This window comes from Barbus barbus, assembly GCF_936440315.1.
Source record: "Barbus barbus genome assembly, chromosome: 30".
Taxonomy (NCBI): Eukaryota; Metazoa; Chordata; class Actinopteri; order Cypriniformes; family Cyprinidae; genus Barbus; species Barbus barbus.
This window is the reverse complement of record NC_136758.1, coordinates 29395201-29421837: the sequence shown is the minus strand read 5'-3', so window position 1 is coordinate 29421837 and position 26637 is coordinate 29395201. Positions and strand designations below refer to the sequence as shown.

Below are 26637 nucleotides of genomic sequence, written 5' to 3'. Positions count from 1 at the left end.
TTTTCATCCCACACTGACAGATAATTGTTCTTGTCTGAATTATAAACTCACTTGATTTTCTTCAGTTTCTCAGAAAACATCTAAATGTTTCTTGATTTAAGAATGCTTAGATATTTGTACTGAAAGACAAAAATACTGATGCACAAATTCATTTTTTGCCATGCATGCAACATTTAATGCATTTGACTTTATGAACTGAAGATTTTCTGCTTGGATTTTTTGTGCCTTAACTAGAAGGATGAATGAAGACCTTTTAAGGTCTTTTTCAAATAAACCCTTGAAGAATGAGATCTACTGATTTAAAATATACTTTTATACTGCATCCATAGCAGCTCCAGCTGAAATGAATCCTATAATGTGAGTCAGTCCTGTTCTGTGAAGTGTTTTCTCCTGCTGATCTGCGTTAACCACAGCTATGGTCGCGTTGCGTAACACACGCAGAGTTAATGTGCAGCGGATGTCTGTCACAGCAGAAAACACTTTAAACATCAGCCCAAGCAGATCACACTGAAACTAGAGTTTACCCTGGTAAAACTCAAACAGACACCAGTTACTGTGACAGAATTAATTTATTAAAGCTCACTGTGAAGTTCAAAGCAGCAGCATGTGTTCATATTCACTCTGTTCCAAACCCTAGTGCACTACATAGACAGCACACTTCTAAGACGACTCAAATCAGCCGTGCTTTTGTAAATGTTGCGAAGATAACACAAATAGTTCGATTAGAATTAGATGGGACTCTTTTTTTCTATATTTTTACATACCAAATAAATTCTAAAAAAATATGGTTCTCTTGCTTGATTGATGGATGATTTTTGTTGCAATGCATTCTGGTATAATGAAGGTTATTTAGGGGCCGTTCACACAGAACAAATTATTTTGCATTGCACGTCACTACTTTTGCACTTTGTAAATGTGTTGTTTTAATCACAGATATGATTATAATTTTATAATTTTTTATTTCTAAGATTTTATTTTTACATTTTCTGTTTTCATTTTAGTTTTAGTTGTGTGCTTTGGATATTAAAAAATATATATATGGTTATTTAAAAACACATTTAAATTAATTTGTTACATTTTAGTTTTAGCTATTTTATCTATTTAAACTCATTTTAAAATCATCGTGTCTTTTGCAACAGTTTTATAAAATGCGTCACTCAAGTTACTTTTTTTTAAAAGTATAACAGCATTTAACAATAACACGTAAACCCTTTATGTATAATGCATTATAAAAGTATATATAATGTACATTGTAATGCATTTTATCTTGTCATACATAATTGTAAATACATTCTAATATGTGAAGGTTTGTTTGTCGTGTGTTTTAATGCATTATACTTTCTAAATGTGTGACTGAATAACTAAGTATTATAATACATTATAACTGTGGTTATAATTATTCGTATGGGTGGTGATGGCGCAGTGGATAAGACACATGCCTTTGGTGTGAGAGACCCGGGTTCGAATCCACTGTGAGACACCAATGTGTCCCTGAGCAAGACACTTAACCCCTAGTTGCTCCAGAGGCGTGCGACCTCTGACATATATAGCTTTGGATAAAAGCGTCAGCTAAATAAATAAATGTAAATGTAAAATGCATTATAAGGTGCATTACAAGACATAATTCATGCATTAAAATACATTTATAATGCATTATATATAAAGGCTTTAAGTAAAGTATGTAAACCTAATGTTTGTTTTTAAATGTAAAATCGTGTTGTGTGTGAACGTCCCTTTGGAAGGCAGCATAATGTTTCTAAATTGGAAGCTCACTAGGTTTTGGAACAGAGCTCATAGTTTAAAAAAAATCAAGTATATCATACAGTACTTTATCTCCTTATTAAAATAGAATCATTTACAAGTACAATCAAAGAAGATATTTTAACCCGTATTGAGTTCATCCAAACCAAGATCCAGAAGAAACCTGTTAGATGAACGAGAAGATGTGACCCTGCAGCACAAAAGCAGTCATCAGTAACACAGGTATATCTGTAGCAATAGACAACAATACATTGAATGGATCAAAATTATACATTTCTCTTTTATGACAAAAATCATTAGGATATTAAGATCATGTTCCATGAAGATATTTAGTACATTTCCTACCGTAAATATATCAAAACTTCATTTTTGATTAGTAATATGCATTGTTAAGAACTTCATTTGAACAACTTTAAAGGAGATTTTCTCAATATTTAGATTTTTTTGCTCCAGATTTTCAAATAGTTGTATCTCAGACAAATATTGTCCTATCATAACAAACCATACATCAATGGAAATATTATTTATTCAGATTATCTATAAATCTCAATTCCAATTTAAAATGGACACTTATGACTGGTTGTGTGCTCTAGGGTCACAGTAAATCTGTCTGGAAGGATTCTGAAGAAGTCTGCTGCATGAGAGCGTCACGGTTGATCCTCGTTTGTTTGATTAAAGTGCGTCTCACCGTCGACGGTGTTTCCTGAGAGCGTGTGGATGTTTAGTGCCAGGCGTCCGCTCCGTGCTTCTCCTTCACCAGCAGCATCTGATCGATGACTCTGCCGTACTGCACACAGTCAGAGACAGCTGGAGTTAGGGTCTTTGCACACAGACTCCGAAATTTTCGTATGCGTTTTTTCTTTTTCGTCATCCTAAAAATTGTTCATGCACAGAAACCTTGCACACTGAATCCGTTCGAAATTAATCCGTGGCAAAAATTTCACAAAACAAGCGGTGAGGATGATTTTGTTGTCCTTTCTCTTGGATGGACCCAATATTTTCTCTTTCTTTTTCTCTTGTTAAAAGAAATATTGGGTCCATCCAATCCCAGTGTTGGGTAGGTTACTCTAAAAAAGTAATTAATTACTAGTTCCTAATTACACCTTCAACAGCGTAATTAGATTACTGTACAAATTACTCTCTCCAAAAAGTATTTAATTACTAATTTCTTTCTAAATCCTATATCAACCTCGACAAGTTATTAATACAAGGATAGACATGAAGCACTTCTTTTAATTCTTTCAAGTAACTTTTTGCTCACACTTTAGATTAGAGTCCAGTTCTCACTGTTAACTATGACTTTTGCCTCAATATACTCCTAATTACTGCTTATTAATACTTAGTAAAGTAGTTGTAAAGTTTAAACATTGGGTAGGATTAAGGATTTAGAATAAGGTCTTGCAGAATAAGACATTAATATGTGCTTTTTTATGTAATAATAAACAGCCAATATCCCAGTAATATTCATGCTAATAGTGAGAACTGGACACTAAAGTGTTACCAATATTGCTTTAAAAAAAGGATTTCATAGAAATTTGGATTTAATTTGGTTTAATAATATATTTTTAAGTAAAATTGTTGATTTTTTTACCAAAATCTGAAGAGTACCTGCCCGAAGGGATGCCAGGGATTTAGAGATTTTGCGAGCCCTGAATTGTATTGTATTGCATATAAATCTTCTACAGTCTATACACAGTATTGAGTTCAATTACATAAGAAGTAACTGTAATTGAATTCTAGAGTAATCCCTTACTTTACTTTTTCAAGGGAAAAGTAATTAAATTACAGTAACTAATTACTTAGCACCCAATTACACCCAACACTGAGATTGCGTAGAGAGGAAGGAGAGTTCCACCTCCTTACCAAGGAGCAGTTTATATTTATATGCCGTCTCTTTCTATTCTTCACTTTGTTGGTTATACAGTGCTTTGTGCTGCGAGATGAAGTGGATCAACTTGACAATCACCATTCTGGATTTTGGCAAAATGCCTCTCAAAATGTTTGCTACGGATGTGAAAAAAAACTCGATCTGAATTTGTTTATGACAGACGAAAGTTTCGGAGGCAGTGTGTAAACGTGATTGACAACGCGAGGTGGTATTTATTTTTTAACGTGTGAAAATTTCTGAGAATTTGGGACTCGGTGTGCAATGGCCTTTAGTCTTCAGACGTCTCTTTCACGTGATCTCTGAGCGCAGCGGGAGGTACCTGGTCATCGGACACCTGCTGCAGGTACAGGTGTGTGCTGTTGATCAGACGCATGCGTGTGTAGCCGTAATCTGTGCTTCTGAACGCGCTCCAGTCGCGGGGTTTGGGGATGAAGCCGTCGTGTTTCTCTCGACAGCCCTGAACAAAATCACAAATCAAACATCTGCTAAAACATGAACACACGTGCATCCCACAATGCAATGCACTCAACCCCGACCTTCCATTTCCAGTGATGAATGAGCTGGAAGTCATTTTTTTTATTGCCAAATTTAATTTAAAATGCAAACATGCAACATGATGCATAGCAACACCCTAGCAACCACCCCGGGTACCCTAGCAACCGTCATAGCAACCACTCCAAGTACCCTAGCAACCACTCTGAGGTCCTTAGCATCCATCTATCCATCCATCCATCTATCCACCCATCCATCCATCCATCTCTGACAGACTGTATTGCCTTTAAAACATTGAAACTTTAGGCTTTTAAAACGACTTTAAACTAACAAACAAAATATTTCAGACTGAAAATCATCAAACTTAAAACTTTAAAATTTTTGAACTTTTTCAAACTTTCTGGTCCGGCTTTCTCAAGCCAACTTAAAGTTTGTCTTGACCAATTTTTTTTCTAGTTTAAAATGCAAGCATGCAATATGATGAGGTCATGTGACGACAAACTAACTAATAAATATTTACTGTTGCGCAATAGTCTGCAACAGTCGGGTTCTGGAAGTTGGTGGATGATTTGTATTGCAATGCATTCTGGTAATAAGAAGGTTATTTAGGGGCTGTTCACAGAGATAATGTTTTTGCATTGTACTGTGATACTTTTGCATGATCTTTTTTTATGTAATTCAAGACAGTGTTGTCCTAATATCACTGAGATACTATTATAGTTTTTATTAATAGTTTGAAAAAAGTTTTTTTATACATTATAAAAAGGTTTACTAATTTAGTTTGGTGCTTTTTAAGTACATCAGATTAAACTAAATGAAAATGAGAAATACTACCTTGCCAAACAGCTGAATTTAAAAAAAATATATTTCGGTTCTTTTTTTTGAGAAACAAAATGTTTTTTTTTTTGTTGTTTTTTTTAAATTAAGTATGATAACCATGACTAGACGTCTGCACTGCATCATGTGTCTTTTGTTTGAATGAATAGTTTACTCAATTCAATGATGTAATTTGCAATGCTTCATGGGACTGTAATTCTTTCCCTCATTGAAGCCATTGAGTACCCAGCTAATGGGGAATGTTCTCAGAATATTCTGGCAAGGTTCTCTCACCGTTATGAACAAACGTTCTTCTGGCAACATTAATAGAATGTTCGTTCCCTATCAGTCGGTCACTCAGAGTCACGTCGGTGACCGACGAATTGGGATCTCGCTTAGGGAGACGCTTAGGGAGATCACAGCGTGAGTATAAGCAGGCAGCAGGTGCAGCGCATATTCAGCTTTTTCGCGTCGGAGCCGAGTGGTTACATTGTTCTGCTCCTGACTTCTGCTGACGAGTGAATTCAACGAGTTAAGCACGCTCTTTGGAAGACTCTCGTGCTGGCAGTACGGCGCTTCAGCGGCGGTGGTTCTTCCTGTGTCGAGTGGATTGCACACATCAGGTTGCACTACCCCCTGATTGTGTTGCAAGCGGCCATCTCCCCTTTGCGCTTCAGCACACTGAAAGAGTGATTTCCCTAAAAGAGCATTCACGGGTGTGTCTTTTTAAAGACGACGTTGCATCTGGCAAACTCGACGTTACGTCTTTGTAAAGACGAGTTGGGTCTTGCTACAGACAACGTGTCACCTGTGCGTTTCTGGATGCGGTCGTTACCTGGCGCGGGTGATGGTCATGATTGCTGCCTCACGTGCCTGGGCAGTAAGCATGCTGAGGTGGCGTTCGTGGATGAGGCATCTTCTCATGGTGGGAAGATGATCATATTGGAGTTGCGGGCCAGGCTCCATTACCTCGACAAAGGGACAGAGCTCTGTTGCCTCTGCCTCGATCTGGCTCTCGTTCTGGCTGCATACAGACGGGGACTACTTCAGGCAGCGGCATGGGTGGTCTGAGGATTACAGTGGTGGCAAACCCTCCAGGGAACCAACCCTCGAGGGACCATCGCTCCTCTTGCGCTCCGAAACCAGTTGAGCTGTCAGTGGAACGTGCTGGGCCCTCTACAAGGGGCGCACCAGCAGTTACCCTGGTGCTCCTCCTGACGACCAGATGTCGACCGCTGCATCAGAGGGGAGCCAGAGCTTTCTGTGGAAGAAGATTCGGCTGTGCTGCTGCTCCGGCAGTAGCAGTGCCTGAGTCGGATCCAGAAATCATGGCTGTGCTTTCCCGGGCCACTGAGAGAGTAGGGCTCGAGTGGAGATCCCACCGTGTCCCGAGCCCTCGAGGTTGGACGACTGGCTTCTCGGGGTAGCTTGCGCTGGTTCTCAGCGCCCTGCCCCAGTGCCTCTCTTCCCAGAGGTGCATGGGGAGCTTACCAGGTCGTGGACGGCACCTTTTACTGCCAGAAACCGCCCTGCTAGCTCCTCCCCCTCACCACCCTTGATGGTGGCGCAGCTAGGGGGTATACGGGAGTCCTCCCGGTGGACATTTACATTTACATTTATTCATTTAGCTGACGCTTTTATCCAAAGCGACTTACAATTGCTATATATGACAGAGGTCGCACGCCTCTGGAGCAACTAGGGGTTAAGTGTCTTGCTCAGGGACACATTGGTGTCTCACAGTGGATTCGAACCCGGGTCTCTCACACCAAAGGCATGTGTCTTATCCACTGCGCCATCACCACCCAGCGGTCGGTTGCGATGCAGTTGTGTCCTAATACCGTCTCCACCCGGCAGGGCAAACCGTGCCTCCTCTTCCAGGCCTGTAGGTACTCGTCTGGTCTGTCCGGCGGTGCTTATGTGGCCTGTGGAGAAGCTGCCTCCACCTTACGCTACGGCGTTACTGCAGGTTCTTCAGGCTAAGAGCACTTCGGATCGGGGTGGTCACGATCCGGAAGCTCTGAGAGCTTTGTACCACTTCTGACTTCGCGCTAAGAGCGACGAAGGTCATGGCGCGGTCTCTGGGTCATGCGATGTCCACACTTGTGGTCCAGGACGTTCAACCCTGGCTGTGTCTGGTCGACATGGGGATGCTGACAAAGTATCGGTTCCTCGAGGGCCCTGTGTCCCAGACTGGCCTCTTCGGCGACGCAGTCAAGAACATGGCCCAGCGGTTCTCGGCTGCTCAGGAGCAGGCTGAGGCGATTCAATACGTCCTGCCTTCTCGCACAGACACTGTGCAAGATCAGGGAGGACGAGGAGCAGTTCCTGCTCATAGCGCCGTACTGGCCCACTCGGACTTGGTTCCCAGAACTGATGCTCCTCGTGACAGCCCCTCATTGGCGGATTCCTCTGAGGAGGGATTTACTGACTCAGAGACGGGGCACCTTGTGGCACCCACGTCCAGACCTCTGGAAACTTCATGTCTGGTCCCTGGATGGGACGTGGAGGTTCTAGGTGACCTACCCCAAGACGTAGTTGACACCATCACTTCGGCGAGAGCGCCGTCTACGAGACATGCTTACGCCTTGAAGTGGAACCTGTTCGTCGAGTGGTGTTCTTCTCACCGAGAAGACCCCCGGAAGTGTCCGATCAGAGTCGTGCTGTCCTTTTTGCAGCAGGGGTTGGAGCAAAGGCTGTCTCCCTCCACCCTTAAAGTCTATGTGGCTGCGATTGCTGCCAACCACGACCCCGTGGAAGGGAAGTCGGTGGGTAAGCATGACTTGGTCGTCAGGTTCCTTAAGGGGGCAAGAAGGTTAAATCTTCCACGGCCCCCCTCTATACCCTCTTGGGACCAGTCTCTAGTGCTCAAAGCACTACAGCAGGGTCCATTTGAGCCTTTGCAGACAGTTGAGCTGCAGTTTCTTTCAATGCTCCTGCTTGCATTGGCCTCCATCAAGAGGGCAGGGTACCTGCACGCATTTTCGGTCGACGACTCGTGCCTAGAGTTTGGGCCGGCTGACTCCCAGGTAATCCTGAGGCCCCGGCCTGGCTATGTGCCCAAGGTTCCCACTACTCCCTTCAGGGACCAGGTGGTGAGCCTGCAAGCGCTGCCCTCGGAGGAGGCAGACCCAGCCCTTCCGTTGCTTTGTCCCGTCCGAGCACTGAGATGCTACGTTGACAGGACGCGAAGCTACAGGACCTCAGACCAGCTCTTTGTCTGTCATGGAGGCCGGCAGAAAGGGAATGCCGTCTCCAAGCAGAGGATGGCCTACTGGAAAAAGGGCGCCTCGCTGGCAGATATTTGTAGAGCTGCGGGCTGGGCGACCCCTAACACGTTCGCCAGGTTCTATAGCCTGTGTGTGGAGCCGGTTTCCTCCTGTGTTCTCACCTCAAACGGGTAGAAGCACCGAGAGGCTCCGGTTTTGGGTCGGCTTGCTAAAACTGCTCCAGAGAGTACGGTAGACCCTGTCGAGCTGCTCCATTCCCTCGGCAGTCAGACGTGGCAGAGCGCCTGATGCTAGGCCCTTGCTTGATGAATCCATGAGAACCGGTAGAGGGCTGGGTTTCATATGTAAGGCCTAATTGGATCCCATATGTGTAAAGTCCACGGTATAGCCTGAGAGCCCGTGTTTCCCCGGCAGATGTTCTGCCAATGTCAAAGAGGCTTCTATCTCCTCTAAATTTTCCATATGCATCTAAACGGTTGATTCATATGCGTAAGTGCTCCTGAGATCCCAATTCGTCGGTCACCGACGGAACGAGGGTTACATACGTAACCGAGACGTTCCAACGTATGTGGTCTTTAATAATGTTCTCAAAACATTATTTATACATTTTATGGAACTTTTCTTGAATCGTTTTAGCTGGATGTTCATCTAATTTCTTTTTTATTTTTTTATAATATTTTTAGAACATTCAGAGAACATTCAAAAGTAATGTTCCCATAACGCTGCAAATTGGTAAAAATTAATGTTCTTTTAATGTTCACATAAGCAAGAAATAAAAAAATAAAAAAACTGGACGTTTTGAATGTGCAGAAAGAAATTACATTATTATTACTTAAGAGGAACACTTGCAAAATGTTCTTAGAACAGATTTCAGTTTTTTTCTTTTTGTGTGGTTTTGTCTGTTGTGATTCTCCTCATAACTGCCCTAGTAAAAAAGTAATATTTAAAACACATTTATTTCATACCAAGTATAGTTCAAATAGTCTACTGACAGATAACTCAAGACTTATTGATATAAAAAATTATAATTAAACTTTACTTGGAATATTACTTGTGCACAATGCACTTTTCTTAATATTAAGTCTAAAATGTGTTTTAATGTCACTTTTGATGAGGATTGTATGACCTTTGAATAATTTAAAAGCAAAATATTTAAATTGGATCTATACTTGCAATAGTTCCACTTTAGCACAATCAAATATACTAAGCATATCTTTAATTGTACTTCAGCACTACTTCTGCTCAATTAAAGTGCATTAAGTACAAAACTTTAAGTCCAGACTTTAAGTATATCAGTTTAGTATACTAAAAGTACAATTGCAGGGCATTTTATATAGTACATAAATATAAAAATTTATTTTTAGTATACTTGGTATGAAATAAATTATAAGTATATAAGTATATTTATTTTTCACTAAGGTGGTTGGTTTGATTTATGGATTAAAATGCAGTGAATGGAGACTATTTTAAAATCTCTATAAATCTCTATGGGAAAAATGAATGGAAAAAGTAATGCACTCTATATGTGCTGCTTCACATACTGTTTTAATAAATAATACACAGTGTATAGCTGGTCCTGTTTCTTATACTCACGGCTGAACCTGTGATTATGTGCACGGGTGCTTTAGGATTCACATACGGCTCTTCAGAGCTCCCGTTAAACACCTGCAAGACACAAACACACCGTCAGATCTGATAGAGAACTTCTGCTAAGCAGATCACGGAGCGCTTTCACATCAGTGCTCAGTATTTACCTTGTAATCGTAGACGGGCCAGAGTCTCTCATATGTGTGTTCATGAGCCCAGAGCTCCAGATCCACTCCTGACACACACACACACACACACACACACCCACAGTCTGGTCAGCTATCCTTGTAGGGACTCTCCATAGACGTAATGGTTTTTATACTGTACAAACTGTATTTTCTATCGCCCTACACTTACCCTACACATAAATCTACCTCTTACAGGAAACTTTCTGCATTTTTACTTTCTCAAAAAAACTCACTATGTATGATTTATAAGCCTTTTGAAAAATGGGTACACTGAGAATGTCCTCAATCACCTTCTCCTTGTAATATCTATCATTAAACAAATTTATGTCCTCATATGTCACAAAAACGCGCACGCACACACACACTCTCTCTCACACACACACACACACACACTTTCTCTCACACACACACACACACACACACACATCCAGCATCTCATCAGAATCAGATCAGCTGATTGAGGAACACTGGCAAGACACTACAGGTGAACAGGGAAAATTCTAACTAATATATACCACCATACTTCACCTGGTGATTAATCACAGTGCATTAGACAACTGTTCAGTATTACACGTTTTCTGAGATGTTATGCTTAAATATGCAAATGAGGCATCATCTAATTAAATGTGCGCTAATTTGCATACATTGTGCCTCTCAAGGAAATGCATCTCAATTCAAGAATGTCTCAGTATTTGCTCTGGAAAACAATATAAAACAAGATTTGAAAATATGGAGGAAGAAATTAATTTTTTACAATGCAACAGCCAGAAAAAAATAAATTTTGACCATGTTTTTAAGACTAAATGTTGTATAAATCAGTGTGAATGAAATATGAATATAGAGAGGAATAAAACTACAAAGTTTGGTGTTTGTAAAACTCTTTAAAGATATGGATTGGAAATTAAATCTACAGACGCAAATAGATAAAGTGTTTTCTTTCCACTAGTCTGAAAGAAGAGACATGATATTCCTAGTTGAAAGAAAACATCTCAAATACAAATTTAAGTGTTTTAATGGTACTTTATCTATTTGAGGAGATAACAAAATGAGCATTTCATTGTACCTAGTATACATGACAATAAGCATGGGAAATAGTGATGAATCCTCTTACCGTACTGATAGAATAAATCCTCGAGTCCAGGAGCAGCGGGCTTCGTGTCATTGCGTCCAAGTCGGACCTAAAACAGGACGATAGATCGGTCAAACACTGCCAAAAATTATTTTGTCTTGTTTTCTAGTATAAATACCTACAAATTCAGGAATTAAGATTTACAAGTTTACTTGACAAGTAAAATGACTCAAGATATTGTCTTGTTTTATGAAAAAAAATATAATATTGTTAGTTTTTGCTTAAAATGATCAAAAATATCTGCCAATGGGGTAAGAAAAATAATCTTGTTTAGCCTTTGAATTAAGATTATTTTATATTTTTGATTGTTTTAAGCGAAAACTAACAAAATTTGGATAATATTTTCAGAAAAGACGACAAAATATCTTAAGTAATTTTACTTGTCAAGTAAACGCATCTGGATAGCACTAAAACACACAGAATCATCAGATTTCAGATCACATACGTAGCTCTGGAACTGTGTGCAGTCGTCTCCGTCATCGTTGGAGCAGTACATGGGTCTGTGTCCCATCGTGATGATCCACGGCCGCTGCGCTCGGTTCTCAGGACGGTTCGCTTCCTTCATCAATGAGAGCGAGAGGCACAAACACACAAGACTGCATCAAGATGATGCCGTTAAACAGAACATCATGCTTCAAGAATATTCCCTTACTTTAGCCTTAGAACATCACAATAATCCACAAGTAATCCACACCACTCCAGTCCATCAGTTAACATCTGGAGAAGACAAAAGCTGAAACAAATCCAGCATTAAGACGTTTTTAACTCAAATATGAGTCCATAATCCATAATAACTCTTCCTCCAGTGAAAAAGTGTTCTGGTCTGAATCAGGAGAGAAATCTGCAGATCAAGCAGCGTTTACAAGACAAAACAGCTCTAAACAAATATGTGGCTGGATTTTGATGGACTTTATCACTGGAGGAAGAGTTATTATGAATTATGGACTTGTATAGGAGTTAAAAACATCTTAATGCTGGATTTGTTTCAGCTTTTGTCTTCTCCAGATGTTAACTGATGGACTGGAGTGGTGTGGATTATTGTGATGTTTTTATCAGCTGTTTGGACTCTCATTCTGACGGCACCCATTCACTGCATTCATTGCTGAGACACTGATGCAGAGACACATTTCTACAAACCTGATGAAGAAACACACTCATCGAAACCTATGAACATGATTTTTACAGTGTTCATCGACAATAGAGAACCACAGCAGCATCTGTTGTGTTTTTGTACCTTTAGATCCGCCTGTAGCCACTCATACTGTCTGAAGAGCAGATCCAGGCCATATTCCAGATAGAAATAGACTTCAGTGGAAAAGGAGATGATATGAGCAGGCCCGACATTCCAGCTACACACAGTTATAAACATGCTTCAGTTTTTTAACTGATTGTGCAAACACTAAATGTTTCTTCAGACTGGGAAAAACAATCATCCAACAAAGCAGAGCTGGAATCATCATCCTCTGTGTGTTTAAAGCAGAACCTCATTAGTCTTTCCAGCTTTCTCCCATGAGCACAGATATATCGCTTGCTCAATTATGACGTTCCAGCTCAGAGATGATTCTGAGTTTTCCCAGAAAACCATAACAAACTTACTCAACTGACTATAATCTGCGCCTTATGACCTTTCTCAAATAGTTTATCCAGACATTCTAATTGAGCTCATGTGAAGAACCACAGAATAAAAGGAGGCAGAGTCTTTCTAGTTTTCTTTCATTATAGTGTAAGTGGAGATTTCTGAGTAAAAACTAATGACCTTTAAAGATACACAGTTATTTTCCATCCACCAGTCTGAAAGATATGGAAGCTTGTATCCAACACAGGATGAAAAAAACAAGCAAAAGTAACTGTGACTTTTTATCTAAAAAGTTATGAATTCAGAATTGCGAGTTAAAATAAGATTTGTGAGATATAAACGCAGAATAATGAGATGAAGTCAGAATTGCGTGATATAAACTCAGAATTGCGAGATGAAGTCAGAATTGCAAGATATAAAGTCAGAATTACGAGATATAAAGTCAGAATTGCGAGATATAAACTCTGAATTGCGAGAAATAGTCAGAATTGCGAGTTATAAAGTCAGAATGGCAAGATATAGTCAGAATTGCAACATATAAACTCTGAATTATGAGATGAAGTCAGAACTGCAAGATATAAACTCAGAATAGCGAGATATAAACTCAGAATAGCGAGATATAAACTCTGAATTGCGAGATATAAAGTCAGAATTGCGAGGTATAAAGTCAGAATTGCGCGATATAAAGTCAGAATTGCGCGATATAAAGTCAGAATTATGAGATTAAGTCAGACTTGCGAGTTAAAGTCAGAATTGCAAGATATAAACTGAATTATGAGATGAAGTCAGAACTGCAAGATATAAACTCAGAATAGCGAGATATAAACTCTGAATTGCAAGATATAAAGTAAGAATTGCAAGATATAAACTCTGAATTATGAGATGAAGTCAGAATTGCGAGATATAAACTCTGAATTGCGAGAAATAAAGTCAGAATTGCGAGTTATAAAGTCAGAATTGCAACATATAAACTCTGAATTATGAGATGAAGTCAGAACTGCAAGATATAAACTCAGAATAGCGAGATATAAACTCTGAATTGCAAGATATAAAGTCAGAATTGCGCGATATAAAGTCAGAATTGCGCGATGTAAAGTCAGAATTGCGCGATGTAAAGTCAGAATTGCGCGATGTAAAGTCAGAATTGCGCGATGTAAAGTCAGAATTGCGCGATGTAAAGTCAGAATTGCGCGATGTAAAGTCAGAATTGCGCGATGTAAAGTCAGAATTGCAAGATATAAAGTCAGAATTGCGCGATATAAAGTCAGAATTGTGCGATATAAAATCAGAATTATGAGATTAAGTCAGACTTGCGAGTTATAAAGTCAGAATTGCAAGATATAAACTCTGAATTGCAAGATATAAAGTAAGAATTGCAAGATATAAACTCTGAATTATGAGATGAAGTCAGAATTGCGAGATATAAACTCTGAATTGCGAGAAATAAAGTCAGAATTGCGAGTTATAAAGTCAGAATTGCAACATATAAACTCTGAATTATGAGATGAAGTCAGAACTGCAAGATATAAACTCAGAATAGCGAGATATAAAGTCAGAATTGCGAGTTATAAAGTCAGAATTGCAACATATAAACTCTGAATTATGAGATGAAGTCAGAACTGCAAGATATAAACTCAGAATAGCGAGATATAAAGTCAGAATTGCGCAATATAAAGTCAGAATTGCAAGATATAAAGTCAGAATTGCGCGATATAAAGTCAGAATTGCGCGATATAAAGTCAGAATTATGAGATTAAGTCAGACTTGCGAGTTATAAAGTCAGAATTGCAAGATATAAACTCTGAATTATGAGATGAAGTCAGAACTGCAAGATATAAACTCAGAATAGCGAGATATAAACTCTGAATTGCAAGATATAAAGTCAGAATTGCGCGATATAAAGTCAGAATTGCGCGATGTAAAGTCAGAATTGCGCGATGTAAAGTCAGAATTGCGCGATGTAAAGTCAGAATTGCGCGATGTAAAGTCAGAATTGCGCGATGTAAAGTCAGAATTGCAAGATATAAAGTCAGAATTGCGCGATGTAAAGTCAGAATTGCGCAATATAAAATCAGAATTGCAAGATATAAAGTCAGAATTGCGCGATGTAAAGTCAGAATTGCGCAATATAAAATCAGAATTGCAAGATATAAAGTCAGAATTGCGCGATATAAAATCAGAATTATGAGATTAAGTCAGACTTGCGAGTTATAAAGTCAGAATTGCAAGATATAAACTCTGAATTATGAGATGAAGTCAGAACTGCAAGATATAAACTCAGAATAGCGAGATATAAACACTGAATTGCAAGATATAAAGTCAGAATTGCGAGTTATAAACTCTGAATTGAGAGAAATAAAGTCAGACTTGCGAGTTATAAAGTCAGAATTGCAAGATATAAACTCTGAATTATGAGATGAAGTCAGAACTGCAAGATATAAACTCAGAATAGCGAGATATAAACTCTGAATTGCAAGATATAAAGTCAGAATTGCAAGATATAAACTCAGAATTATGAGATATAAAGTCAGAATTGCGAGTTATAAACTCAGAATGGCAAGATATAGTCAGAATTGCAAGATATAAACTCAGAATTACGAGGTATAAACTCTGAATTGCAAGATATAAAGTCAGAATTGCGTGATATAAACTCAGAATTATGAGATATAAAGTCAGAATTGCGAGTTATAAACTCAGAATGGCAAGATATAGTCAGAATTGCAAGATATAAACTCAGAATTACGAGGTATAAAGTCAGAATTGCAAGATATAAACTCTGAATTGCAAGATATAAAGTCAGAATTGCGCGATATAAAGTCAGAATTGTAAGATATAAACTCAGAATTATGAAATGAAGTCAGAATTGCGAGATATAAACTCAAGATAGTCAATATTATAAGATATAAATTCAAAATTGCGAGATATAAACTCAGAATTGCAAGATAGTCAGAATTGCAAGATATAAACTTAGAATTGCAAGATATAAACTCAGAATTATGAGATGTAGTCAAAATTGCAAGATATAAACTCAGAATCGCAAGATATAAAGTAAAAATTGCGAGATATATACTCAGAACTGCGAGATATAAACTCAGCATTAGAGATTATATCTCGCAATTCTGTGTTTTTCTCACAGAATTGGGGTAAAATAGTCAGAACTGTGAGATAATTACCCTTTTTTATTCCTGTGGTGAAAACAAACTTCCACAGAGAGAAAACAAAGCAAAACAGCTCAAGATCTCAGATGCTTGTCTCGAGTGTCAGCGCTCGTACCTGTACCACAGATTCTCCGTGTGTCCCGGCATACTGAAACGACTCCTGTAGTGGGAGAAGTTACTGCAAAAACAAACACAGACAGAAAATCACAGACTGAACACCACAGCTGCCATTAGTGAATTACCCAGTGAACACACACGAGCGCTGAAACCGACACCAGGGAGAAACAGAAAAACACTAAACGCACTCGTGTTTCACAGATTCATTCGGCTCATAAACATGAGATACGGGCGTGGGGTCACTGTCAGCGACCTCAGAAGGTGGGGTCAAAGGTCAAGAGGACGCAGGGGTCAGGATCATTTTTTTGAGTTTCCGTTGTGCTGGTATGGATGTGCTGAGATCGCACAGAGGTCATTAGGTCAAGGCTAGGAAAACAACAGGCCTTACGTTTAAGTATAAGATACTTTAACACACACAAATACAAATTACTGCCCTGACCAAAAAACCTCTCAATCCGTATCCAATCATGTTTAAAATAAATGTTTCTGTTGATCAAGAGGTTTGTGCTTCCCTCCAGTGGTCAGCAGTCAAACTGCACTCATCAGCACTAAACTACTAACTAGTTCACTAAAAAATGTGAAACTGCTGAAACACTTACTAAGATGGATGTGAATAATGCAGACATCATGCAGGAGCCGGTCAGATTATAAATACAGTGCAAAAAGATTTGTTGTCTTATCTAAACATTCTTAAGCCAAGATACATTTATGCAAAATGACACATTGTTTTTAAAGAAAAGTTGATAAAAATTAAGTAAGTTTATTCTTAAAACAAGAACAAATATTTATTTTATTTATTTATGATTAAAGGCCATATCAGCAGCAATGGCTAAATTCATGGCAAAATCAACAGTACTTAAAAAACAAATAAGATTACAATATAATTTCCATACATTGTTTACCATTTTTGCTTTATAAAAACAATCAGCATACAAAAATATACATTTATATTAAAAATAACAATAACGACAATTATATTGAATCTTCCAATTTAACGTGAAAAAAAAAAATCTAAAATTATTCGAAGAAAAACATTTTTTTAAAATGTCCTTATTTTCTGAAAAACGTTGCTTAGTATCATTTAAAAATAGACATTCTATTAGAATACTTGAGGTTTTTTTACTTGAGTCTTGAGTGACTCCTTTTGTTCTGGTTTTAAACTTAAACTCACTTCATTTTGATCAATTTCTCTTTTTATCTTCTGTCATTTTGCTTCTCCAGTAAATGTATCTTGATTTAAGAATGTTTAGATAATTGTACTGAAAAACAAGACAGAAATACTGATTAATACAAGAATTTTTTGCCTTGTATAAACCTTTACAATGATGTCTCGTGAGATTTTGATTGAGAAAATCTTAAAAAACAGGCATATGCAAATGTGAAATCAATCGTCCATCATGACAACACCGTTCACTCATTTAGTCCTGAAGGTCTGAACCCTGAGTTTTCTGCAGATGCCCGTGGGGTTAAAATCATCTCATCTCATCCAGACGTTCAGTAGACCGTCATCTGTTGATGGTTAATCTACAAACATCTGACTAATGGCCCTAAACATCTTAACCATCTCACTACACGTCACATCTTCATCATGTCAGTCGTTCAGCGCTCGCTCCGCAGGGTCAAACATCCATGTGGCTTTGATTTGATGTCCCAGAATCAAACAAATCTTTACCGGGGCGTTTTCTTCTGTCTGCAGCGAGAGCTGAGGAGCATTAGCTGCATCCATCCATCTGATATTACAGAAAACACTCACTGTTTCGTATTAAACACAGCCCTGTTAATGTACCGTAACAACACTGTCAATGTGCTTTTGAGAGAATCTCAAGGAAACATGTTTAAGTCAGCCCAAAATTAATAATGAACATTTCTAAAAACTGCATCGTTTTTAGTAACGGAACGAAACTTTGCGAATGCTTTAAGACCCTAAAGATACACATCATTTATTTTTTTCATCATTTAGTATTTTTTACTATTATTTTTTAAGAGATATAAAACATATTTGTGTTCGGGTCATTTTTGACCCGGGTATGAATGGAGTACCATTAGTGTCAAAATTACGTTATCTATGAAGTTATATTAGTGTAAAAAAAACGTTTGTAAAATACATTTCATGATGATCATGAATATGTACACCTATTGATGAACCATTGCAGCATGAAAAACTGATCATTTTTTGGTAACACTTTATTTTAAGGTGTCCTTGTAACACGGTACATGTACTTACTATTATAATAACAATTAATTATGCATAATTACATGCAAGTAATCCTAAACCAAACCCTAATCCTAACCATATAGTAAGCACATGTAGTTAATTAATATTACTCCGTACTTAAAGGTATAATTACACTGTAACAAGGACACCTTAAAAATAAAGTGCAACCCATTTTTCTCATCTGAAAGTGAGTTTATGCAAATAAAATTAATTTATTTTGTTTGAAAACTTTTCAGATAAATATTTATGTTTTCTTAGAAAAATTTCATACAATGATGTATACAAATAAAATCTCACCAGTTTTGAAAAAAAAAAAATTACATCTTAGTTTTTTTTGGAGTAGTTCATATATAATTTGAAATTTCAAAGAATTTATAAAATGCTTAATTAATAATAAAGAGGTAAATGCAGTGAAAATATGGCAAAATTCAAAACTTTGATTTGTTTTCTTATTATTGAGAAGTTGCTGATCAGATACAATATGGTTTTATTTGAAAAATAAGTTTAATAAAATATTTTTATAATATTTTAAAATAATTCTACAAATCCAAACGGACCCGGAATATGAAAACAGTCTAGAGATTCTGAATGCATTATGACGGTTAAGTGCATGTTACATAATAATGTCACAAAGCAATCAAAATGCTAAACAAGAATTGTTTTGTCTATGCAAAATAATAATTTTCTGTGATTCGTTAAGTGTAACTGCATGCCTTTCACCAGCCTGTTTCTCTGTGTTCTTTGGCTCAGCTGATGTTGTTTAGATGTCGGTGGCTCTTGAGCAAATCCAGACATACGATTAAAATGACTCACGTCAAGAAATGTTTCCCAAAAATGTTCTGAATCTCCGCTGTGGAACAGATTCTTTTGTTCCAGATGGCAGCAACACCGTTTTCACACTGGAAACCTCTGATTTCTGCACTCTATAACCTGGTTAAAATCTCCTGATGACTGACCCACTCGAAGACATTAAAGTTGAGATCAGGTTTAGGTTAACAGCAGGTTAAACACACTTACTAAGCCCACTCGTGGTTTCCAGGACAGGTCATATACGGCGTGTAAGCAGCGATGGACTGGATCTGCCGCATGAACTCATCACCGATCCGGCCGTTATCCTGATTAAACACAGACACAGACACACACACACACACACAGACACAGACACACACACAGAGACAGACACACACGCACACACACAGACAGACACACAGACAGACACACACAGAGACAGACACACACACACACACACAGACATACACACACAGACACACACACAGAGACAGACACACACAGACAGACACGGACACACAGAGACAGACACACAGACACACAGACACACACACACACAGACACACACAGACACACACAGACACACACAGACACACACACACACAAGGGTTCAGAATCACTGAGATACTATTATAGTTTTTATCAACAGTTCAAAAGTCGTTTACATTTTTATATTTTCAATTTTCATTTAAAATTTTATTAAAGTCTTACCAGTTTTGTTGTGCATGTTTTATTTTCTCTTTCATTTAATATGTCTATATAGTTTATTTTATTTGTTGATTTTGCCTTGGCAACAAGCTGAAATAAAATAAGTGATGAAATAAAATAACAATACTAATAAAAGTGACAAAAACAAAGAACAAAATTATGAAAACTATAATTAATTCAAATGAAAACAGAAAATCTAAAAATAATAAAAACTGTTAATGAAAACTCAGTATTATTATAGTTAACTAAAACCATAAAAAACTTTTTTTTAATTGAAATAAAATAAATGTTAACTGAAATAAAAATATTAAAAACTACAATAGTATCTAAAATAACACCGGCACGTTAAACCCCTCAGAATCAAGGCTGTGATTAAAAACAGATGTTCTGTGTTCAGTAGTTCAGCTCATAATCACATTATAATGTAATATTTCAAACACACACTGTTTTAAAACTAAAAAATACACAACTTTAACATTACAAGTTACACACGAGACGAGTGGATAAAATAGTGCGATGAAATAGGCCTCATTATTGGTAATAAATAAACTAATTTAATGAATGCATATGAGCTGCTTTGGATAAAAGCATCTGTAAATGAATGTAAAAGAAAGCAGCCCATCATCAGAAACCTCAGTCGTGACAAATTCAGATCAGATCAATCTATTTTCCAGACACTTACATAGTCATACCTGAACTCAATCCAGTGATTTGGGGAATATTGTGGTCGGTTGTTGGGTTTCGTTACTCTAATTAGTTTTCAGACGCTCGCAGTGTTTCCACTGAAGCTGACAGCTGGATTTGTGGGTTTTGTCTCAGATTATGATATTATGGCCAACATTAGACAATCGGGTCAAAATATGTGTTTCTTACCTCATGCATGTCATACGCAAAATCCCCTGTGAAAACAATCACATGCTGTAAAGCACATTCACCACATGCACAAGCAAAACACAAAACTACAACTAAACCACCCAAACTATCATCACTGGGACGACAAACTAATCTGCTTTTACTCAGTTAAAGGAACAGTTCACACAAAAATTAACATTAGCTGAAAATTTGCTCATCCGCGATCAGGATGAGTGTGTTTCTTCATCAGGTTTGTAGAAATGTGTCTCAGCAATGGATGCTCTGCAGTGAATGGGTGCCGTCAGAATGAGAGTCCAAACAGCTGATAAAAACATCACAATAATCCACACCACTCCAGTCCATCAGTTAACATCTGGAGAAGACAAAAGCTTTAAAGTTTAGAGCTGTTTTGTCTTGTAAACGCTGCTTGATCTGAGCAGATTTCTCTCCTGATTCAGACCAGAACACTTTTTCACTGGAGGAAGAGTTATTATGGATTATGGACTGTATTTTAGTTAAAAACATCTTAATGCTGGATTTGTTTCAGCTTTTGTCTGCAGAGCATCCATTGCTGAGACAGTGATGCAGAGACACATTTGTACAAACCTGATGAAGAAACAAACTCATCCTGATCTTGGATGATCTGAGGGTGAACACATTTTCAGCTCATGTTCATCTTAGCTGATCTATTCTTTAATCAAGACTGTAATGTGTTGACAGTCTCACCAATGTGCAGAATGACGTCGTACATCCCCAGCTGTGTCTCTTTCTGCAGTCGACTCAGAGACTGAGGGTTTTCGTTGCCCATGTCTCCAAACAGAGCGAATCTGGGGCTGAAGCTCAGGCTTTCATTCAGAGATGTGAAGTAGAAGATGTCGCTCCATCCAGCTTCACTGCCACAGTGATACACTGAAACACACACACATCCCATAGGCGTAATGGTTTTTATACTGTACAAACTTTGTGTGCTATTGCCCTACACCAACCCTACACCTAAACTTAGCCCTCACAGGAGACTGTGCATTTCTACTTTCCCCCAAGAAAACTCACTCTGGATGATTTATAAGCTTGTTTCCTCATGGGGACTATAAAAAAATGTGATAAATACCAGACACACACGCACGCACACACACAAACAAACACACACACACACACACACACAAACACTCTCTCTCACACACACAGACACACACACTCACTCTCACACACACACAGACACACACACACACACACACACACACTCTCTCTCTCTCACACACACAGACACACACAGACACACACACACACACAGACACACACACACACTCTCTCTCTCACAGACACACACACACACACACACTATGATGCAGGTTACCGTATGCAGCGGCCGGGATCAGATCGGTCAGCGTGACTCGGTGGACGTACATCGTCCTGTTCTCCGGTCCTCCATCAATAAACTCGCTTGCATTTCCCTTCGCCGAGTGACTGAAGAGCTTCCCGCCCCACAGACCGAACTCAACAACACTCTCGGTTTTATTAGCGGTGGACCATGTGACCAACATCGAGTTCTTCACACCTGAGGAAAGATGCTCCGTTATAACCACCTGCTCAGGTCACATGACCCTCTGTCTATACTGCCACTGTGCAAAAAACAGACATTTTCAGGACATTTTAACCCTCCCTCACCTGAAACGGGCAATACTGTAACGATTAAATTCTTTAAAAACATTACACTAGCTTCTCTAATCTTTTTGTATTCTATTTTCTTTTTATTTATTATATAATTAATTGCTACGTGTACTGCGTTAGGCTAACTGAGACTTGTATATATAGTTTCTTAAGTAATAATTTCTTAATTTTTAAGAGGTAAAATATGCACTTTGACTTTTTTTCAATTCTGCTGGAAAAATATCAACGAAAATTAAATAAAATATTAAATATCTTGATATTTCACTAGAAATTTAAAAACAAATCAGCTAAAAATATAAACTAATATAAAAAATATCATGACATTTCAACCCTTCTTTCTAATGAAATGTTCATTAATATAATGAGGAAATTGAGTTATATTTTTTAGCTGTCAAAAATTCTACTGACATAAATCAACTAATATTGAATAATATATTGAGTGACAAACAGCTGAGCATTCTGTTGTTATATAACAGAATTACACTCACAATGAGAGTAAAAACAAAGACTACCTATCATCGGTATCAAGACTATAAATCTAAGAAATCACTCAATAACGGCAGAGTTTGGAAACCCGTCTGTCTTTGTTTTGCACCATATTCTCTTCATAAAACGGGCAGATTATTTCTGTAATGCACAAACTGATCTGAGTGCAGGAGTTTAAATCGTCACTGAGAGTGTTTGACGGACAGCTGTCAGTCATGAGGAGTCAAAGCTCACCTGGATATGAGATGTGCACCTGCTCAGGTTGAGTCCCGATGGGCGAGACACAGCGAACAGCAGCGATCGAAGCACACAAACACAGAAGATCCCGGAGCACCATCATCTCTTCATCTGATCACAACCAAACAGAACAGAGCCTCATGAGCGTCACAAGACTAAAGCACGGCTTGTTCAATCATTTACAGCACAAAAACCCAGGAGCTGACGATAAACTGCTGACAGAAGCTGCACGTGATTCTCAAACAACTTACATAATTACAGAATAATGAGATTCATTTCTCAGAAACTCTTCTTCACCTGCTTTTCATCAGGTGCAGTCTGATGGAGGACTGTATTAATCCAGCTGTAATCAGAGGATTTAGTGTTAGTCCTGACACGAATACATTTATCATAAGACATATCTCACAGCAGAAGCAAAAACACTAAAACAACACAAATATAGCTCTAAAAATACACTAAATGACATATGAATATAATATGGAATACAACATCCAACCTTTACTTGAAATTGTCATTAATGAGAGAGAAAAAATATTCATATATATATATATATACATAAAATTAAATCTGTGTACATCAAAAATCATAAGGGTTCTCACATTATGCCTCAATCTCTGCATTTAAAATATAATTTCTTATTTTTTGAGGGGTGAAGTGTGTTCTTGACATTTTTGTGAAAATATTCATATCAAATAAAATATTAAATATCACGTCATTTCTATCTCCGTCACCTGAAATGGTCATAACTGTAATGAGAAAACTATATATATATATATATATATATATGTGTGTGTGTGTATTCTTTAAATTGTCACGTTTTTAAACACCAAAAATCTATTTTCTGCAAGGTTTTTTTATTTTTGAGGCTTGATTGAACTTTGATTGGTCTGAATGACATTTTCTATCAAAATTCTGTTAAAATCTTAAAAATGACCTTCAACCCTCCCTCACCTGAAACTGGCATTACTGTAATTAGGAAAGATTATTACATATTATTTAAAAACATCAGCTGTCAAAAATCATATTTGTACTTAAAAAAACGCCTAATTTTATGCATTGAAAATATAATTTCTTAATTCTTTTGCAAAACGGATTCAGTTTATTTAGTAATGACACTATCACATTTATCATTAGAAATAACATCACAGCAGAAGACAAATACCCGCAAAAACACTCAAATAACTCAAAAAACAACCACTAAACAAGAATAAATCCTAAATGAACACCTCAGCTAAATACACGAGTTTGTTTGAACTGCTAGAAACATGTCAAACACACACATCCGACAGATTAAAGTCAAACAAAAACACCTGATTTCACAAACCTGTCGCTTCTGTAGTTCTCACGTGTCTTCCTCAAACTTCTTCAGAGGTCACGTGATCTGTTTTCTCGGATCACGTGACGCTCCGGTGCGTGCGCGGTGACGTCATTGTTTTGGTTTGTCCCGCAGAAGCTCAGCGCTGCCTTGCTTTCTGGTTGTAATTTTGTAATAATACATTTCAAAACGTGTTGATATTTCCTGTTTGCATTGCTTTTTCTTTTTCTTTTGTTGTAGGGTGAAGTCAGCTAAAATGGGCCAAATAAGGTTGTAGCGTCATATCTCTTTAACACTAGAACTCCCAGAGAGCAGCCATTTGGCTTTTCTACCTATAAAACCCGCAGGACAGCCGATGGGCTGGAAGGCTTTAGGTTAATATCCTTAATCAGCTGTGAACAGTTGCTTTTGTTATGTAAACAATGTGGGGCCACTTCAATGGGCTGAGCCACTTCAAGGAAACTTGTGTTTCACTTTGCCATCTTAGGGAGAAATCAACACACGTTTTTTTTTTTTCCTTTGTTGCTGAGATTTATTGTTAAAAACAGTACAAAATAAAATAAAAAAGAAACCAACCATTTGTACACATATTTACAAATAATATTAAAAAGTGAGTGAGTACATTCCAGCAATCACTCACAATCCTAGCACTGCCATGGTATCTCCCGTCTGCATTTACCACATGTGTATCTGTAGCAGTGAACACATCGCACAGTGGCATGATTGTTCTTGCATTGGTGTTTGACCTGACACATGGCTCTTTTTCCAGGGCTAGGTGTGGAGGGTTGTGTCCGAAGCAATTGTTCTTTTCTTGCCTTCTTCGCACACATATGAGAGTTAGCCAACTCTCTTGCAAGCTCCACCAGGAAGTCCACCCGTCTTTCCTGCCTTCCGGTGCATGCTTGATACAACACATGTGCATTCAGTGCTGCCATGTCAATCATGTTATAGAACACGGCAACTGGCCAGCACCGTGTCCCTGTGCGGACAGTGTACTCCTGCACCATCTGGTCCATCACATCCACGCCGCACTTTGTGGTGTTGTAAAGGGTGATAGTGTTTGGCGTCCTTTTGGTGGTATTATCAGTCTGAATCACGCTGTGCATGCTGCTAAGAATGTAGACGGTCTTCTTCCGTTTGGGCGCATACGCCGTCAGCGTAGCAGCAGTGGTTGAAAACACCTAATAAATAAGATAAATTGTTATTTTCATAGCACTTTTACACACAATGACACACTTGGTGGTGTTGATTCTAAAAATTAGAAACACATAAACATAGAACCACAAAAGACCTGCAACATACCTGAGTGGTGAATTCATTGCGATCTGTGTGTCTAGCGGATTGAGGGATTTCCCGGCGAATCTTGTTGACTGTGCCGAGGATGGTGGTTTTCCGGCTAAGAAGTTTATGCGCAAGTGACAGCGATGTGAAGAAATTGTCCGTGGTAACATTTCTGCCCTTGTCTAGGAATGGTTCCATCAGCCTCATCACTACATTTTCAGACAGTCTCTCTCCACTGGGACGACTAGGGTCCTTGCCAAGATATGGGAGGACATTACAAATGTACTTGGATTTTAGGTCGCAAGCCACCCAAAACTTGATCCCAAACTTGTCAGGCTAATTCATACCTGTTTACACCTGGGCAAGACCCTACATGCCAATGTGAGACAAGTTCTCTGCTTTTAGCAGCCCTCCCTCCCCCACACATACAAACAAGCCACCAGCAACCATTCACACACACACCCCCAACCCCCCTGCAGATTGCTCAGGTAATGACCACATTTACACATGAATTGATGCTAATGATAGCCAAAAGACTAGCCAGTTAGCATCCACTTGGCTAAAGGAGGGGTAAAAAACTCTGGGATTTATAGTGTTAAATCGCTATAAATGATCTTATATTGTTGCTTCGACACTTGTTAACATGTAACAATCATTTTAATCGGTCTGACTTTCTTAAGTCGGGCAGAGTGTTACATGAAGCTTGTCAGAGACACTGTAAGGTAATTATATTAATCACTAATAAGGGTACTAAAGTATTATAAGTAATCTTACCAACAAAGCAAAGGTTTATGAACAATGTTTTGACATGCTCTTTCAAATAAAAGACTTTAATTTCAAACAGAAACTTCGATTTTATATGCCTAGATGTGTATCCATACAAACTCTTAACAGCCTTTAAAAAAAATACAAGCTCATGCGAATTTAGACAACATCATCAGTTCATTTTTAATTGCATTGTTTAATGAAATATTCATTCAAAGACAATATTCAAAGACAATAGTGTCAATTTACTGACAATTTAGCTGAAATGACCTGTTGTTCTCTTTTTATATTGGCCCATTTTACCTGAACAGCTGGCCCATTTTACCTGAATGTTGTGCTGTGGCTCAAGAAGGTACCTGCTGATACTCTTAACTCTCATCAT

General features: G+C 38.1%; 1 protein-coding gene across 2 annotated transcripts; it reads right to left on the bottom strand.

Annotated features, from left to right (window-relative positions):
• Positions 1 to 552: 552 nt before the first annotated feature.
• acp7 (acid phosphatase 7, tartrate resistant (putative)) lies at positions 553 to 24277 on the bottom strand. Of its 2 annotated transcripts, XM_079386361.1 has the most exons (16): positions 24219 to 24272; positions 23146 to 23237; positions 22892 to 23005; positions 21858 to 22058; positions 21230 to 21412; positions 20525 to 20550; positions 19172 to 19269; positions 15938 to 16000; positions 12323 to 12437; positions 11534 to 11647; positions 11071 to 11137; positions 9939 to 10006; positions 9778 to 9849; positions 3969 to 4106; positions 2450 to 2548; positions 553 to 1951 (listed from the first exon to the last, which is right to left on the bottom strand). In XM_079386361.1, exons 3-15 carry the CDS (start codon positions 22995 to 22997, stop codon positions 2483 to 2485), a joined length of 1317 nt encoding a protein of 438 aa, XP_079242487.1. In that variant the 5' UTR covers positions 22998 to 23005; positions 23146 to 23237; positions 24219 to 24272; the 3' UTR covers positions 553 to 1951; positions 2450 to 2482. The 2 variants fall into 2 exon arrangements, with proteins under 2 accessions (XP_079242487.1, XP_079242488.1); XM_079386362.1 differs by having other exon boundaries at positions 553 to 2548; positions 23192 to 23237; positions 24219 to 24277.
• Between the last annotated feature and the right edge of the window lie 2360 nt (positions 24278 to 26637).